We start from the raw sequence: 14,103 nt of genomic DNA, 5'->3' as shown, positions 1-14,103 counted from the left end.
GCCCCCCCTCTCCCACACGACGCCCTTCAGTCCCCGTTCCGTCACCGGCGGCGCCATCTTCCCAACACTAGGGGAAGCAGCCACCGCCTCCCACTCCCGACCTACTTTGGCCAGGGAAGCAGCGCGGGATAGCCCTGCCCTTCGCTGAACGGAAAGCCCCGCCCCCTCCCGAGGACCGCGCCCTCCGGTGACATCACGCGCGTCAGCTAGGGGATTACCGCCCACCCTTGGACCGCGACTGCGCAGTGCGGGTGGACTCGCCATCGGCAGTCGGGCGGCCCCTAGCGGAAGGGTGCGCTCACACAGGAATCGGGAAGATGGGCCAACCCGCTGGCCGGGTGCGTGCATACCTGTAAAATCCCACATTTCTGCATTCTTGAGGGAGGAGGAACTTTCGCTCTACAAAAGGATTCTTCGCTTTGCGAAGCGATTCATAACTTCACCCAGTAGCCAGCTCAACTATCTAATGGGAAATTTGTTTCCCACAAATGTTTATTTTGTTCACTTTTCGGCTTCTCGTCCCACAAGAGCAGTAATTCCGTGAGGTGATGGATGTTAATGTACTCCGCTACAGTAGTTCTTTTTCCTATCTATATGTATCTTATGACATCAGGTTGTACGTCTCAATTGTACACAAAATTTATTTTTAAAAAATCGTTGGGACTAGCAGGTAGTATAATGGCTAAGGCGCTGAACTCCCACATAGAGGACTGTAGTTAGAGTCCCAAACCCGGCAGCTTGAAACATTCTGAGCTGTATGTGCATGCCCCAAATCCAATTTCTCACCTTCTGTCTCTCTGTCCAGTGGACACACATGCCCTATAGCAAAAATTTCTCAGAAAAATTAAAATGTTAAGGATCAGCCAGTGGCATGGTGGTTCAAAGATGCCAGATCCCATATGGGCAACTGAGCACTTCAAATCCTGGACCTGGCAGCTTGAAAAAACATTCCTGGTATATGTGCATGCCCTAAGTCCAGAAAGGTGAGAGAAATGGAGGAGAAGAGATCGCAGGGTGGCTATTCCCCTTGGGAGCTGCTTTCTCTCCCTCCCTCTCTCTCTCTCTCTCTCTCTCTCTGTCTCTCTCCAGTGAGCACGTGTCTTCTGGCAATTTATTTTTTTTTAATTAAGAAAAATAGGGACCAGCAGATGGCGTAACAATTATGTCCCTAGACTCCCATATAGGCAACCCCAGTTTGAGTCGCAGACTTGGAGGCTTGAAACTCATGCGAGGTGGGGCCAGCAGTTAGCATAGTGGCTATGTTGCTGGACTTACATGTAGTCTACCAGGGTTTGAGTCCCAGACCCGGTGGCTTAGACTCATGCCAGGCACATGTGCGTGCATGCCCAAGTATTCCAAGGGCAGAACAGAGGAGAAGGAATTGCAGCGTGGCCATCCCCCCTGGGCGGTGATGTCTCGCTTCCTGTCTCTCTGTCTCTCTTTCTTTCTGGCGAGTGCATGTGCCCTACAGAAAAGAATCTCTAAAAAAAAGAAAGAAAGAAACTCATGCCAGGTGCATGTGTGTACATGCCCAAAATCCCAAAAGAAAAATGGAGAAGGGATTGAGGGCCTGGCCATCCTCCCTGAGGGGGTGATTTTCTCACTTTTTGTCTCTCTGTCTCTCTCTCTCTCTCCTGCAAGCACACATGCCCTACAGCAAAAATCTTCCTTAAAAATTTTTTTTCTCAAATAAGTTAGTTTATACTTATTTTTGGTACAAGGAGTAATGAAGGGAGAAAAAAATGTTTCAAAAAAAAAAAACTATAGTGCAATTGTTACTAGATTTTAGCTTTATGCATTTTTTCCCCTTAGTTTTTAGTATCTACCTACTGTTTGGACAGAATCCTAACCTGGTTCCTAGCTTTTAGTCTTAAGCAAATTTTTTAAACTTTTTTTTTGGAGAGGTTTTTTGCTATAGGGCGTGTGTGCTTGCCAGACAAGCAGAGAGAGACAGAGACAGAAAGTGAGAAATCACCCCCTGGGGGGGATGGCCATGCCACAATTCCTTCTCCTCCATTCTCCTCTCGGAATTTTGGGCACGCATGCACACGTGCCTGGCGTGAGTTTTAAGCCACCCAGTCCGGGATGTGAACCGCGGTCAATTATGTGGGAGTCCAATGACATAGCCATTACACTGACTGCTGGTCCCTTAACTTTTTTTTTAAATCTTGATTCATTAAAGCTAAAATTGCTTTTCTTGAAATTAAAAAATAATAATAATAGCAAACTAAAGAGTGCAGGAGAAGGGTGGGCAATGGGGGGGTGAGGAAAACAAGGGGGGAAAGGAGAGGAACATTTAATGGACACAAAAGTGCAGAGTTTTCTGCTGATAATAATGTGTATGATAATATCTTTGACTGGGCCAATATGCAGTGTATTCAAGGTGGCAAAATTTATTTTGTATGCTGTAAAAATGTACAGTGATTTAAAATAATAATTTTTAAAATTAAGAAAAATAACAGATTACTGTTAAAAATTGTCAAAGCTGACTTGTGGAAAGATTCCCATTAGGGCCCAGAGACCTACCTGCCCATGATCCAGGCTGGGCTAAAGCTGGGGGTGGATTGTGGAGTCAGGACCCTGATGGGTGTGTACTCTCTCACACTCACAGGCATAGAAGAAATAATGAATTAAAGACAAAATGTTGATTACAGAGAAGGTAACTTCAGGTCACACTTAGAAAGTTTAGGCAGAGATTTGTTTATTGAGAGAGTTTTTTTAAGGACTTGAAATCAAAGTAACCAATCATGGGACCAGCAGGTGGCATAATGGTTACATCGCTGGACTCCTATGTAGTCCACAGCAGTTCGAGTCCTGGATCTGGCAGCTTAAAACTCACACCGGACACGATCGTGTGTATGCCCAAGCTCCAGAGAGGAGACTGGAGGAAAAGGGGTTGTGGCATGACCTTCCCCCTGGGGGATGATTTCTCACTTTCTGTCACTCTGTCTCTCCTGAGAGCACTCATGCACTATAGCAAAAATCTCTCTGCTCAATAAAAAGCAACAAAGTAACCAATCATCAATAAGATTGGTTTAATTGCTGAGAGCCCTGTGTCAACCATTTTATACACACACACACACACACACACACTCTTTTTAAAAAATAATTATTTATTTAATTTTATTTATTAATTCATTTATTTTAATTTGACCAGACACACACACACACACACACACAGAGAAGGAGAGAGAGAGAGAGTGAGACAGCAGGTCACCAGGTCCGGGACTCAAACCATGGTCAGCCGTGTGGGAGTGTCCAGTGCCTTAATCACCACACCACCTGCTGGTCCCTCATTTTTTTCTTTTTGTTATAGGGCATGTGTGCTTGCTGTAGAGAGGCAGAGAAGGGAGAAAAGAGAGAGAGCACCCTCAGGGGGGTGGCCATGCCATAATCCCTTCTCCTCCATTTCTCCCTCCTTTTGGGATTTTGAGCAGGTGCACACATGTACCCGCTGTGTTTTTCAAGCTGCGGATTCCAGAACTTGAACCGTGCAATTGGCCTCGTGAGATCTAGCTACCTTAGCCACTATACCACTTGCTGACTCTACCTTGTACATGTGTTTTAAATTTTTATTTATTTTCTTTAGTCATGATAGAGCATACGTGCACATGTAAGAGAAAGAGAGAAAGAGAGGACCCTCCGAAGGGTTTGGTGTCACTGCAATCCGCTTCCTCAAGTTCTCCAGCCCATTAGATTTTGGGCATTTGGCACCTCCCTGGCTTGTTTCTGGCTGACCAGGCTGGGGATTCAAGCCACGGTCACCACGTGGGATCTGACTCCTCTTAAATAGCACGTTATAACATTACTGCCTTACATGATATAACCACTATATGCATTGGCAGACAGTAGGCTTTTGAAGAAGGATTGGCAAAGACTCAGAGGTTCTAAAGATTCAGATTGATCACATTGGGAAGCAGAAATGGTTAGTCACTACTACTAATCATATTGTCTAACATTTACTGAATACTGACTATGTGCCAGGCACTTTGCTAAGTGTATTATTTCACTGATCCTAAAGGAATCCTGAAGCTTAGTGAAATTAAGTAACTTGGCAAGCTTGCACAGCTAGTGGTAGAGTGGGAACAATCATCAGGTTTGGGCTACATGGAAAACAACAGAGCAGTCTGTGGGATAACCTGCAATTTTTAGGACCAAAGGAAAAGGAAGAGATTAAGTGCCATAAAATGGCTTTGGTCACAACCTATGGCATGAATGGGTTTTCTGAAAGGCTGGTATGAGACTGGAAGCTGGAGTCCTGGCCTCATTTTAAACTACGCTAAGTGTACTGAGTTGCCCAGAATTCTAAACAAATGCACATATTATTTCCCTCTCCCTTTTCAATGTTATTTTACTTATTTCTTGAGCGAGAGCAAAGGAAGGAGAGAGACCTAAATAGAGTCCACCCTAAATAGAGTCTGATCACGCTGTGATCCCCCGGCCTCCAGCTAGTCAGGATCTTGAGTGTGCATGCCTCGTGTGTTTCTGATCCACTTGGGATCTGAACCTGTAAGTCACATGGCTTCCAACACTGCAGTCCAGTAAGCTACTACCTGTATCACTGAGGCTGGACCTTTTTTCAATTTAAACCAGGTTCTGCTTAGTACAACAAGGTGAAGCCTCAATCTATAGAAAAACATAGACTCGTCTTTCTGATGTGGAGCCCATTGCCCTGTAGGGTTAAACTATGACGGAGAATAAGATGGGTGAGGTGCCTCCATTTCTTACCCTTGAGTAGAATGACGTTGGGAGTTTGACTTTGATCTCATGAGCTGCATTACAACTCTTGTTCCTAAAGGTCAGATTCCAGGGTCACAGCATTGGAATAGTGGAGTAAGCATAGGCAATCTTCATTGCCACTTTCTTTCTTTCTTTCTTTCTTGCTTTCTTGCTTTCTTGCTTTCTTCTGTTTCTTTCTTTCTTTCTTTCTTTCTTTCTTTCTTTCTTTCTTTCTCTCTTTCTTTCTTTCTTTTTTTTTTTTGCTACAGGGCACGTACGCTAGCCAGAAAGACAGAGACAAAGAGACAGAAAGTGAGAAATCACCCCCCAGGGGGGATGGCCATGCCACAATCCCTTCTCCTCCATTCTCTTCTCGAGATCTTGGGCACATGCACACACATGCCCGGCACGAGTTGAAGTGACCAGGTCCGACACTTGATCCATGATCGACTACATGAGAGTCCAGCGACATAGCCATTACGCTAACTGCTGATACCTTCATTACCATTTTCAAAAAAAGAAAATTGAGGCTCAGAGATTAAAGAAATTACGCAAAATCTTGGGACCAGCAGATGGCATAATGGTTATGTCACTGGACTCCCACATGGTTGACCGTGGTTCACGTCCCAGACCCATGGGGGATGATTTCTCACTTTCCCTCTCTATCTCACTCACTTCGGTGCACACACACACCCTATAGCAAAAACTAAAAACAACAACAAATGAAAAAGAAAAAATAAAACAAAAAATAAAACCCTGACGGCTAAATGAGTATACAAGTCCTTGAGTTAGAGCAGATCGCTTACTCTCTATTTCCAGGTTGTCCTTACTGATAATTGATGACTTAAGCATGATAATCTAAAAAATATGTTACATAAAGGTATCATTGATTATGGGGGCCGGATGGTGACACAGTAGGAAAACACAATGCTCTGTGAGGCTGACCCATGTGGGAGGGCTCCTGGATCGCACACAGAGACCTCCCTGAGTACACCGAGCATTCCCATGCGTGCCCATGATCTGGGGCAGGCTGAGGGTGGGGTAGATCTCAATGCTGGGACCTTGTTGAGGATGCTCTGTTCTTACTCTGTTTCTCTCTTTATCTCTCTCACCCTCTGATTCATGGAAGAGATAACTAAATAGACATTTTGGAGTCAGCAGGTGGTGTAGTGGTTTTAGCACTGGACTCCCACATGGTTGACCATGGTTCAAGTCTCAGACTTGGTGGCTGGAAACTTATGCTGGGCATGTGTACATGTGTGCCAAAGATCTTGGGAGGAGGATGGAGGGGAAGGGACTGTGGCATGGCCATCCCCCCAAAGGGTGATTTTTCACTTTCCAATTCTGACTCTCCGGCAAGTGCACACACCCTATGGCAAAAATCTCTCTAAAAATAAAATAAAATAATCAATAGGCTTTTTAAAAAGATAGCACAGATTAATAGTTCTAATCAATGCTAATTACTTACTTTGCTCCCTGAAAATTCTTGCTTGAACTGGTTAGCCATGTGACTGTAGGGGAGCTACTTGACCATTTTGAGCCTCTTTTTACATTTAGATAAAGGGGACAACATTATTACCTTGCTTGTGGGGTTACTGTAAGAATGAAATGAGTACGCAGAAAGCACTTAGAAACCCATGTGCTGTATTCATGTTAAATAAAGTGATTTTATCTATACCCAGTGTGGGTATAATTATATACATTATCTTCTATGGAATTCTAAGGCAGTTCAGCCTTCGATAGCCTAGCTAAAATGGACTCTGTGCCCTGTGGTTTGCAGGGCATTAAGGAAATGATCCCAGCCTCTGGGTCTCTGGGATCTAGGCCTTCCATTTGGCCTTTGCCCTGGGCTCTTTGATTGTTCCAATCAGCCACGGGCACGGGCCTACTCAGAGGGCACACCCTGCCAGCCACCAGGCTCAGCACATAGTCTTTCACAGGCTTTGGACCACAGAACCCGGTCCAATCTATACCATCATGGCTGCTGTCAGGGCTCAGACCTGCTCTGGGCCCCTCAGATCTCACCAATCTTTCATTGCAGACCACAGAGCTTAGATCTCTATCAGCCTCTCACCACTGAAGTTTTCTTCCCAGGAGAAGCGCACCTATGCAAGCCCTTTAAGGTTCCCATACTGGGCCACACGTCAGAATTACTGGGTGAGCTTGTTAAAACTACAGACTCCCAGGTCTGGTTGCAGACCTACTGAAATTGAATCTCCAGCAATTATACCTGAGAATCGATATAAGAAATACGCTCCCCCAGAAAAGCCCAGGTCCCCAGCTCAAGTCCTGTTCATTCACTGGGGTTCAGGAATAAAAGTAAACTAAATGCAGCCCTCCTCTGTATGTGTTCTTTTTCTTCATTTTGAAAAGAATTATTTATTTTATTTTATTTAACATTATTATCAGACTGTAAATTTGCAATAGGGAGAACACACTTACTAGAGAAGACAGAGAGAGAGAGAAAGTGAGAAAGCAGTCCACCAGGTCCAAGACTTGAACTGCAGTTAGTCAAATGGGAGTCCAGCACATCTACCACCAGACTACCTGCTACTCCCCTCCCCCCGCCTTTTTTTAGGCTTTTGCCATAGGGCTTGTGTGCTCACCAGAGAGAGACAGACAGCGTCAGAGAGAGAAAAAGTGAGAAACCACCCCCCAGGGGGGATAGCCAGGCCACAATCCCTTCTCCTTCATTCTCCTCTAGGAATTTTGGACACACATGCATGCCCCCCACGTGATTTTCAGGCTGCTGGGTCTGGGACTCAAACCACAGTTGACCATGCAGAAGTCTAATGTATTAACCACTACACCACCTGCTGGTGTGCTCTTTGATGCATCAAACCTCATTTCTAGAGATCGAAGGCTTTGGCTTGTCTTCTTTCCAAGAGCTCTTATCAGTGACACATTGTGTACCTCTGGGTCAGTCTTCCAGAGAAAGCATACCACTTTCTCTCTTGCAGCGTATTTTGATAGGAGGTTACCACAAAATATGAAAAAGAAAGATTGGCAAATTTGTCCTCCCTCCTCCCGCTCACCTCAAGCCTAACTCTACACTCCAATTCCCTCTGAGCAGTGTTATGGCTGTTCCTAACTGTCCACACTTGGCTGCATAGCCATGCTGTTGAGGAGTAGGCACTGTAGCTCTATGTGTGTGTGTGTGCGTGCGTGTGTGTGTGTATGTGTTACACAACCCCCATTATTTTTTAATAGGGCTACTGGTATTAGAAGGACAAACATTTTTCCAGGTACAACAGATTTCTGTTATGTATCATTGCCTTTCCTCTTCAAAGATGAAAAAAGTTACCAAGTGACTGATGGACATAGCCAATGAGGTGGACGGTCTTCCCGTGACAAGCTGCACGTATGTCAACCTGCCACGTCCGAGGCTTTGTCCTTGGCTGTCACTGCATTCTACATCTTTGCTCACTCACAAAACATGACAACAAGACTTCCAGCAACAAGCCAGCACCTCTGCTTTCCCAGACGCTCCAGTGGAAGTCGCATCACTCGACACTTCGGCTCGGAGACCCTGCCAGCAGCTCCGCTTCCCTCCTCGTGTGAGATGAGGGTGTTGGTGACTGCAGGTTGCCTGGAGCTCCCGCGATCCCACCCATGCTGAAGGCCTGGTGGAGACCTGTCTTGGGTCGAGTGTTGTCTCTGTGCGGGTGGCTTGACCCTGAATGGCTCGGGGGCTGAGTGGCACCTGCTACTATGGGTGAAAGCCTCATGAAGTGGTATGTTCGAGTCTGTGGTGGGTCTGGATGTAAAATCTCAGGGAGGATTTCTGCTACGCAGACCTAGACCTGCATGTTTCCAGGAAGCATGGTGCACTGGCTCTCTCTGGCAGTGTTCCAGAAGAATTTCTGGATCCATTTCTCAATAGCATCCTCTCCACGGCAGATCTTAAACTCCCATGCAGGTAGGGACCCCTGACCTTGTCCTCAGAAAATGAATCAGAGTTGTTCTTCTAAAGGCCAAAGGAACTCTTCCTATCTTGGAGGCATTTGTATTCTAATAGGTCTCTTTCTTCTCTAATCACTAAGAATCTGAGAGATCCTGCAAAAAAAAAAAAAAAAAAAAAGAAAAAAAAAAAAAAAAAAAAGAGAGAGAGAGAAGGATTTTGAAAACAAAGACAAAACTTGGAGGAGGGATGGAAGTATGTGTTTTGGGGGGGCACAAAAAATCTATTTACATTACTCACTCTGTTTTTAGGAAGTTTCCTGTGTTATTCTGCATTTCTCTTCCCTCTGTAAATCACTGCAAAGGGTAAGGAAGGGAAAAGGCAGACACACATTAAATATGTGGACATTTTCTTAAACCCAATAGCACACATATCACTGGATTTTTATTAGTATTTTTATTTAAAATGCTATTTTTGCAGCACTTCACGTCAAGTAAGCAGGGAGCTAAGATACTCTGAACTGTTCAAAGGGCAAGCTGTTCAATCAGACTAGCATTGCTGAGTAACCAGGATGGTCTCCCTCCTGTGTCATGGAATGAATCCTCCCAGGAGCTCAGGCTACTGATCCAATCAGACTAGCATTGCTGAGTAACCAGGATAGTCTCCCTCCTGTGTCATGGAATGAATACTACCAGGAGCTCAGGCTACTGATCCAGGCCAAAAACCTTTTTTCTCAAACTTTAGGCTAACTTGCTACGTTCCTTGGGGAGCTTCAAAATTTTACTGATTTAGGGAATTGTGTACGGAGAACATAAACCTGTTCAATTGCCAAGGAAGCTGCAGGAAACTTTCTAAAAAGTTCCGTGGGATGAACAGGTGACACCAAAACAAGCTGGATGTCGAAGAAAAGTGGGTGCCCCGTGGAAGGACGTCAGGCACTGACCCCTCCAGCCTATCTGAGAGCTCTGCCACCTGAAGTAGATAGTTTTCCTTTCCCTCCCAACTACATCAAATGCCCAGTATCAAAGGCACTTTCACAAATGAGAGCGGCAATTCTCAAATGCTAGCATGCATCAGAGTAACTTGAAGGGCTTATTGAAACAAAGATGGCTGGACTCCATCCCCAGAAATCTTGATTTGGTAGGTCCGTAGTGAAGGTCCAGAAATTGCATTTCTTTCTTTTTTCTTTTTTTGAGAGAGATTTTTTTGCTAAGGGCATGTGTGGTCACCAGAGAAACAGTCAGACAGACAGAAGCAAGAAATCACCCCTCGGGGGATGGTCACCCACAATCTCTTCTCCTCCAGTCTCCTCTCAGAATTTTGGCCACACGTGTCCACGTGCCCAGTGTGAGTTTCAAGTCAATGGGTCCAGGACTCAAACTGCAGTCGGTCATGTGGTAATCCAGCTCCTTAACGACTACACCACCTGCTGGCACCAGCATTTATATTTTAAAAGAGTGGAACATATAAAGAGTTGTATTTGTTAACATGAACTCTAATTTTTCTAAGTAACAAAAAACAAATATTGGTCTTAATGGTCGGTGTGTTCTCTAGAGTATCTGCTGTGTATTAGGGGTGACTTCTAAAGAAGCAATTCATACAATCACATTAATAACATCTAAAAGTAACTGGTGTCTGTAATGGGAAAGAGAAAGTGAGAAAGCCAGCCACCAGGTCCGGGACTCGGACCAAGGTTGCCATGTGGGAGTCCAGCACCCTTAACCACCATACCACATTCAGGCCCCAGCCCATATTATATTTTATGAGGTGATTATTACTTGTCTCAATTTTCAGATGAGGTTTAGAGAGAATTAATACGAGTTGACTAACAGTGAAGGATTTAAATCCAGATCTATCACTTTAAAAATCCATTTGGGGAACCAGATGGCATAATGGTTATGTCACTGGACTCCCACGTAGCTGACTGTGGTTCAAGTCCCAGACCCGATGGCTGAAACTCACCCCAGGAGCATGTGCATACATGCCCAAGATCCCAAGCGGAGAATGGAGGAGAAGGAATTGTGGCATGGACATCACCACCCCGGGGAGGGGGGGATTTTTCACTTTCTGTATTTCTGTCTTTTGGCAAGTGCATACACCCTATAGCAAAAATCTCTCTTAAAAAAAGAAAAATTCCATTTAGGGCCACCCCCTGGCCTAGTGGTTTAAGGGAGCCAGATCCCACGTGGCTGACCGTGTGTTTCAAATCTTGGACCTACTGGATTGAAAAGTACACTCACTATGTGTGAGTGCATGCTCAAAACAGATAGAGAAATCAAGAAGAGATTACGGTATAAACATGCTTCATTGGAAAATGCTTTCTCCTGCTCTTTCTCTGCCTCTAACAAGCACACATGCCATCTGGCACATTAGAGAGCAAGAGAGAGAGAGAGTTCTTTTTTCTTTTTTAAATAATTATTTATTGGGGACCAACAGATGACATGGTGGTTGGGGCACTGGACGCTTCCACATGGCTGACCATGGTTTTGAGCCCCGGACCTGGTGGCTTGCTTTCTCACTTTCTCTCTCTCTCTGGTCAAATTAAAATGAATGAATGAATAAATAAATAAAATTAAATACATAGTTTTTAAAGAATATATTTATTCATTCATTCATTTTAGTTTGACCAGAGAAAGAAAGGCCACAGAGAGAAAGAAAGTGTATCCAGAGGCTCATGTCAGCCAGGGTCCTGGTTTGACTTGTTCTATGTACAGGAGGAGATATGCTGAAATTAGACACAGCGATTAGAATTTAATGCATTCCATATGATTGTAACGGCCTTCTAGATATAATGGATATATCCTTCAAGGATCTACTTCAAGAAAGGGGCAGATTTTTGGCTGAAGACTAAGCCTTGCTAAGGAAGGGAGAAGTAGGATAAATTGCAGCCTCGAGGGACAGAAGGAGGGATAGCAGTGACCTACAGCAGCAAACTATGTACCAGAATCACTGGGAGGGCTCAGGGGACGGGCCAGGGGCCCAGAGTTGTGGCAATGCTCTTTGAGGCTAACCAGCATGGGAAAGGTCCAGGTTTGTGTCCCGAGAACTCCCTGAACAAGCCAGAGCACCGTGTCCATTATCTGGGGCTGGCAGAGCTGGGGTGGATTGTGGAAGTAAGATCCTACAGAGAGTGTCTGTCTTCTCTGTCTTGCTCATAAAAGAAGTATAAAAAAATAAATAAATGAACCCTGAAAATAAAAAGAAATTTAAAAACATTCTAATGGGATAGGAAGGGTCTAGGACTCTGCATTCTTGGTTAACTCTCAAGGAAATTCTGAAACACACCAAAGTTTGAAAACTACCACCTAAGCAGTGCTTCTCACACCTGAATACACATATGAATCACCTGGGAATTTAGTAGGTCAGGATAGGGCCTGAGACGGATTCTTTTTTTTATCCTTAAGGTTTTTGCCATAGGACATGCACACTCACCAGAGAGAGACAGAGAGAGAGACAGTGAGAGGGAACGTGAGAAATCACCCCCTGGGGGAATGGCCATGCTGCAATCCCGTCTCCATTTTCCTCCCGAGATTTTGGGCACGCATGCTCCTGCTGTGATTTTCAAGCCGTCAGGTCCGTATCCCAAACCTGGTGGGCGTGTGGGAGTCCAGCATCTTACTACTGTGCCACCTGTCCATCTCTGAGATTGATTCTTTGTTGCAGGCTCTCTGATGATGCTGATGAATAGCAGGGTCTAAGAGAAGTGGTTTTCATGCTTTTTAATTTTTTTAAAAAGCATTGTAACTCTTTTGTTAAACAAAATCTTAGAGAAAGTCAAGGTATAAAACACCATTCCTAGAGCCAGCAGGTGGCTTGGCGGTAAAGGTGTTAGATCCCACATGGCCAGCTGCTCTGTTCAAATCCTAGACCCAGTGGCTTGAAAAACACATTTGTGTGCGTATCCAAAGTCCTCAGAGGAGAATGGAGGAAAAGGGATTCGGGTGTGGCCATCTTCCCCCCATTCTGGGGCAGGGGAATGATTTCTCACCTTCCCTTTCTCTTTCTCTCTTGTTCTCTGTTTTCTGGTGAGGACATGCTTCCTATAGTGAAAACTTTAAAAAAAAAATCAGAAAACAAAAAACATAAACAATTCTCTCCTTCTGGGAGCCCCAAGACACTTCTGTCCCAGTCTTCAGTACTAGAGAATACTAATTAAAAATAGCCATAGCACTGGAAATAGGTTCTAAGAATACAGACCTCGATCTGGGACCAGTAGATGGCAGAATGGTTATGTCATTGGACTCCCATGTAATCGTCCATAGTTCGAGTCCCAGACCCAGCGGCTTAAAACTCATGCCAGGTGCATGTGCATGTGTGCCCAAAATCCTGAGGGGAGAATAGAGGAAGAGGGATTACAGTGTGGCCATCCCGACTGGGAGGGTGATTTCTTGCTTTCTGTCTCTCTACAGAGCACACACCCCATATAGCAAAAATTTCTCTCGAAAAAAAAAAAAAAAAGAATACAGACCTCGGTCCAAACACCTTCACTGAAGACCAGGGCTTATGGTCCCTTCTATTTAGGGAGATTTTCTTCTCTTTTTGAAGTTTCTTTCTTTTTGAAAGAGACAGACAGACAGACTGATAGCCCCAAGAGATCATCACACTACACTTTACCCCTAACTTCAGCTAGCTCCAGATCATGGGCACATGCTTGGCTAGTACGTTCAGGAATTTCAGTCTGGCGCCTTCCCACGTAGGTCAAACTCAAAGAGCATCACATGACCATTGCACCTCTGTCGGCTCCCATGTCGAGAGGTGGTTTTTTCTTCTTCAATTGGAAAAGAGCTCACACACTTGCCAGAGAGAGAAAGAGAGGGAGAGGGAGAGAGAGAGAGAGACAGAGAGGCTCCCAGTAGGGCATGGTCATGCTCAGTCCCTCCTCCTCCTCATCTCTGTCCTGGCAGTATGTAGAGTGCACATAACCATTCACCCAGCATGTATTTCCCGGGGCTGGAACTCCAGCGGCAGCCAGCCAGGTGGTATCCGGCTACCGGCGCACAATGTTCTAAGCATTGTGTTGTGGGGTCAGCCCTAGAGATTTTTAAAAATAATTGTTTTCCTTTATTCATGATAGAGCACGTGTGTGTGCCTGTGAGACAGAGAGGGAGATCAGGAGAAAGAGAGAGACAAGCACTCTCCACAGGGTCTGCTCACACCGTGCTTCCTTTTCTGCATGTTTTAGGCTGGCTGCACAGGAACTCTGAACTGTAGTCGCCATGTGGGGTCTGGCTTCTCTCGCTCTCTTTTTAATCATTATTTATTTAATTTTATTTATTATTATTATTATTTTTAGTTTGACCAGAGGAAGACAGAGAGAGAGAAGGAAAGTGAGAAAGCCAGCTGCCAGGTTCAGGACTCAAACTATGGTCGGCCATGTGCAAGTCCATTGCCTTAACCACATTGCCTTAACCACCGTGTCACCTGCTGTCCCTGGGAATTGGCTTCTCTTTTTTTTTTTTTTTTTTAAGAGAGTTTTGCTTTAA

The 14,103-nt window shown here is 44.8% G+C and overlaps 2 protein-coding genes across 2 annotated transcripts in view; both read right to left on the bottom strand.

The window, feature by feature from the left end:
* Positions 1 to 169, bottom strand: part of STXBP3 (syntaxin binding protein 3) — a 75,648-nt gene extending 75,479 nt beyond the window's left edge. Inside the window, exon 1 of the mRNA XM_027772281.1 lies at positions 9 to 169. Within this exon, the coding sequence (XP_027628082.1) occupies positions 9 to 57 (49 nt within the window). The 5' untranslated portion in view covers positions 58 to 169. The remainder of the gene's footprint in view (positions 1 to 8) is intronic.
* An 8,053-nt stretch (positions 170 to 8,222) lies between these two features.
* FNDC7 (fibronectin type III domain containing 7) overlaps positions 8,223 to 14,103 on the bottom strand; it is a 40,969-nt gene continuing 35,088 nt past the window's right edge. Inside the window, exon 12 of the mRNA XM_027772275.1 lies at positions 8,223 to 8,476. Coding sequence (XP_027628076.1) covers positions 8,223 to 8,476 — 254 coding nt within the window. The remainder of the gene's footprint in view (positions 8,477 to 14,103) is intronic.

Source organism: Tupaia chinensis, unplaced genomic scaffold, assembly GCF_000334495.1.
Source record: "Tupaia chinensis unplaced genomic scaffold, TupChi_1.0 Scaffold000270_1, whole genome shotgun sequence".
NCBI lineage: Eukaryota > Metazoa > Chordata > Mammalia > Scandentia > Tupaiidae > Tupaia > Tupaia belangeri.
The sequence above is the reverse complement of the archived record's forward strand: the minus strand, read 5'-3'. Positions and strand labels throughout refer to the sequence as shown.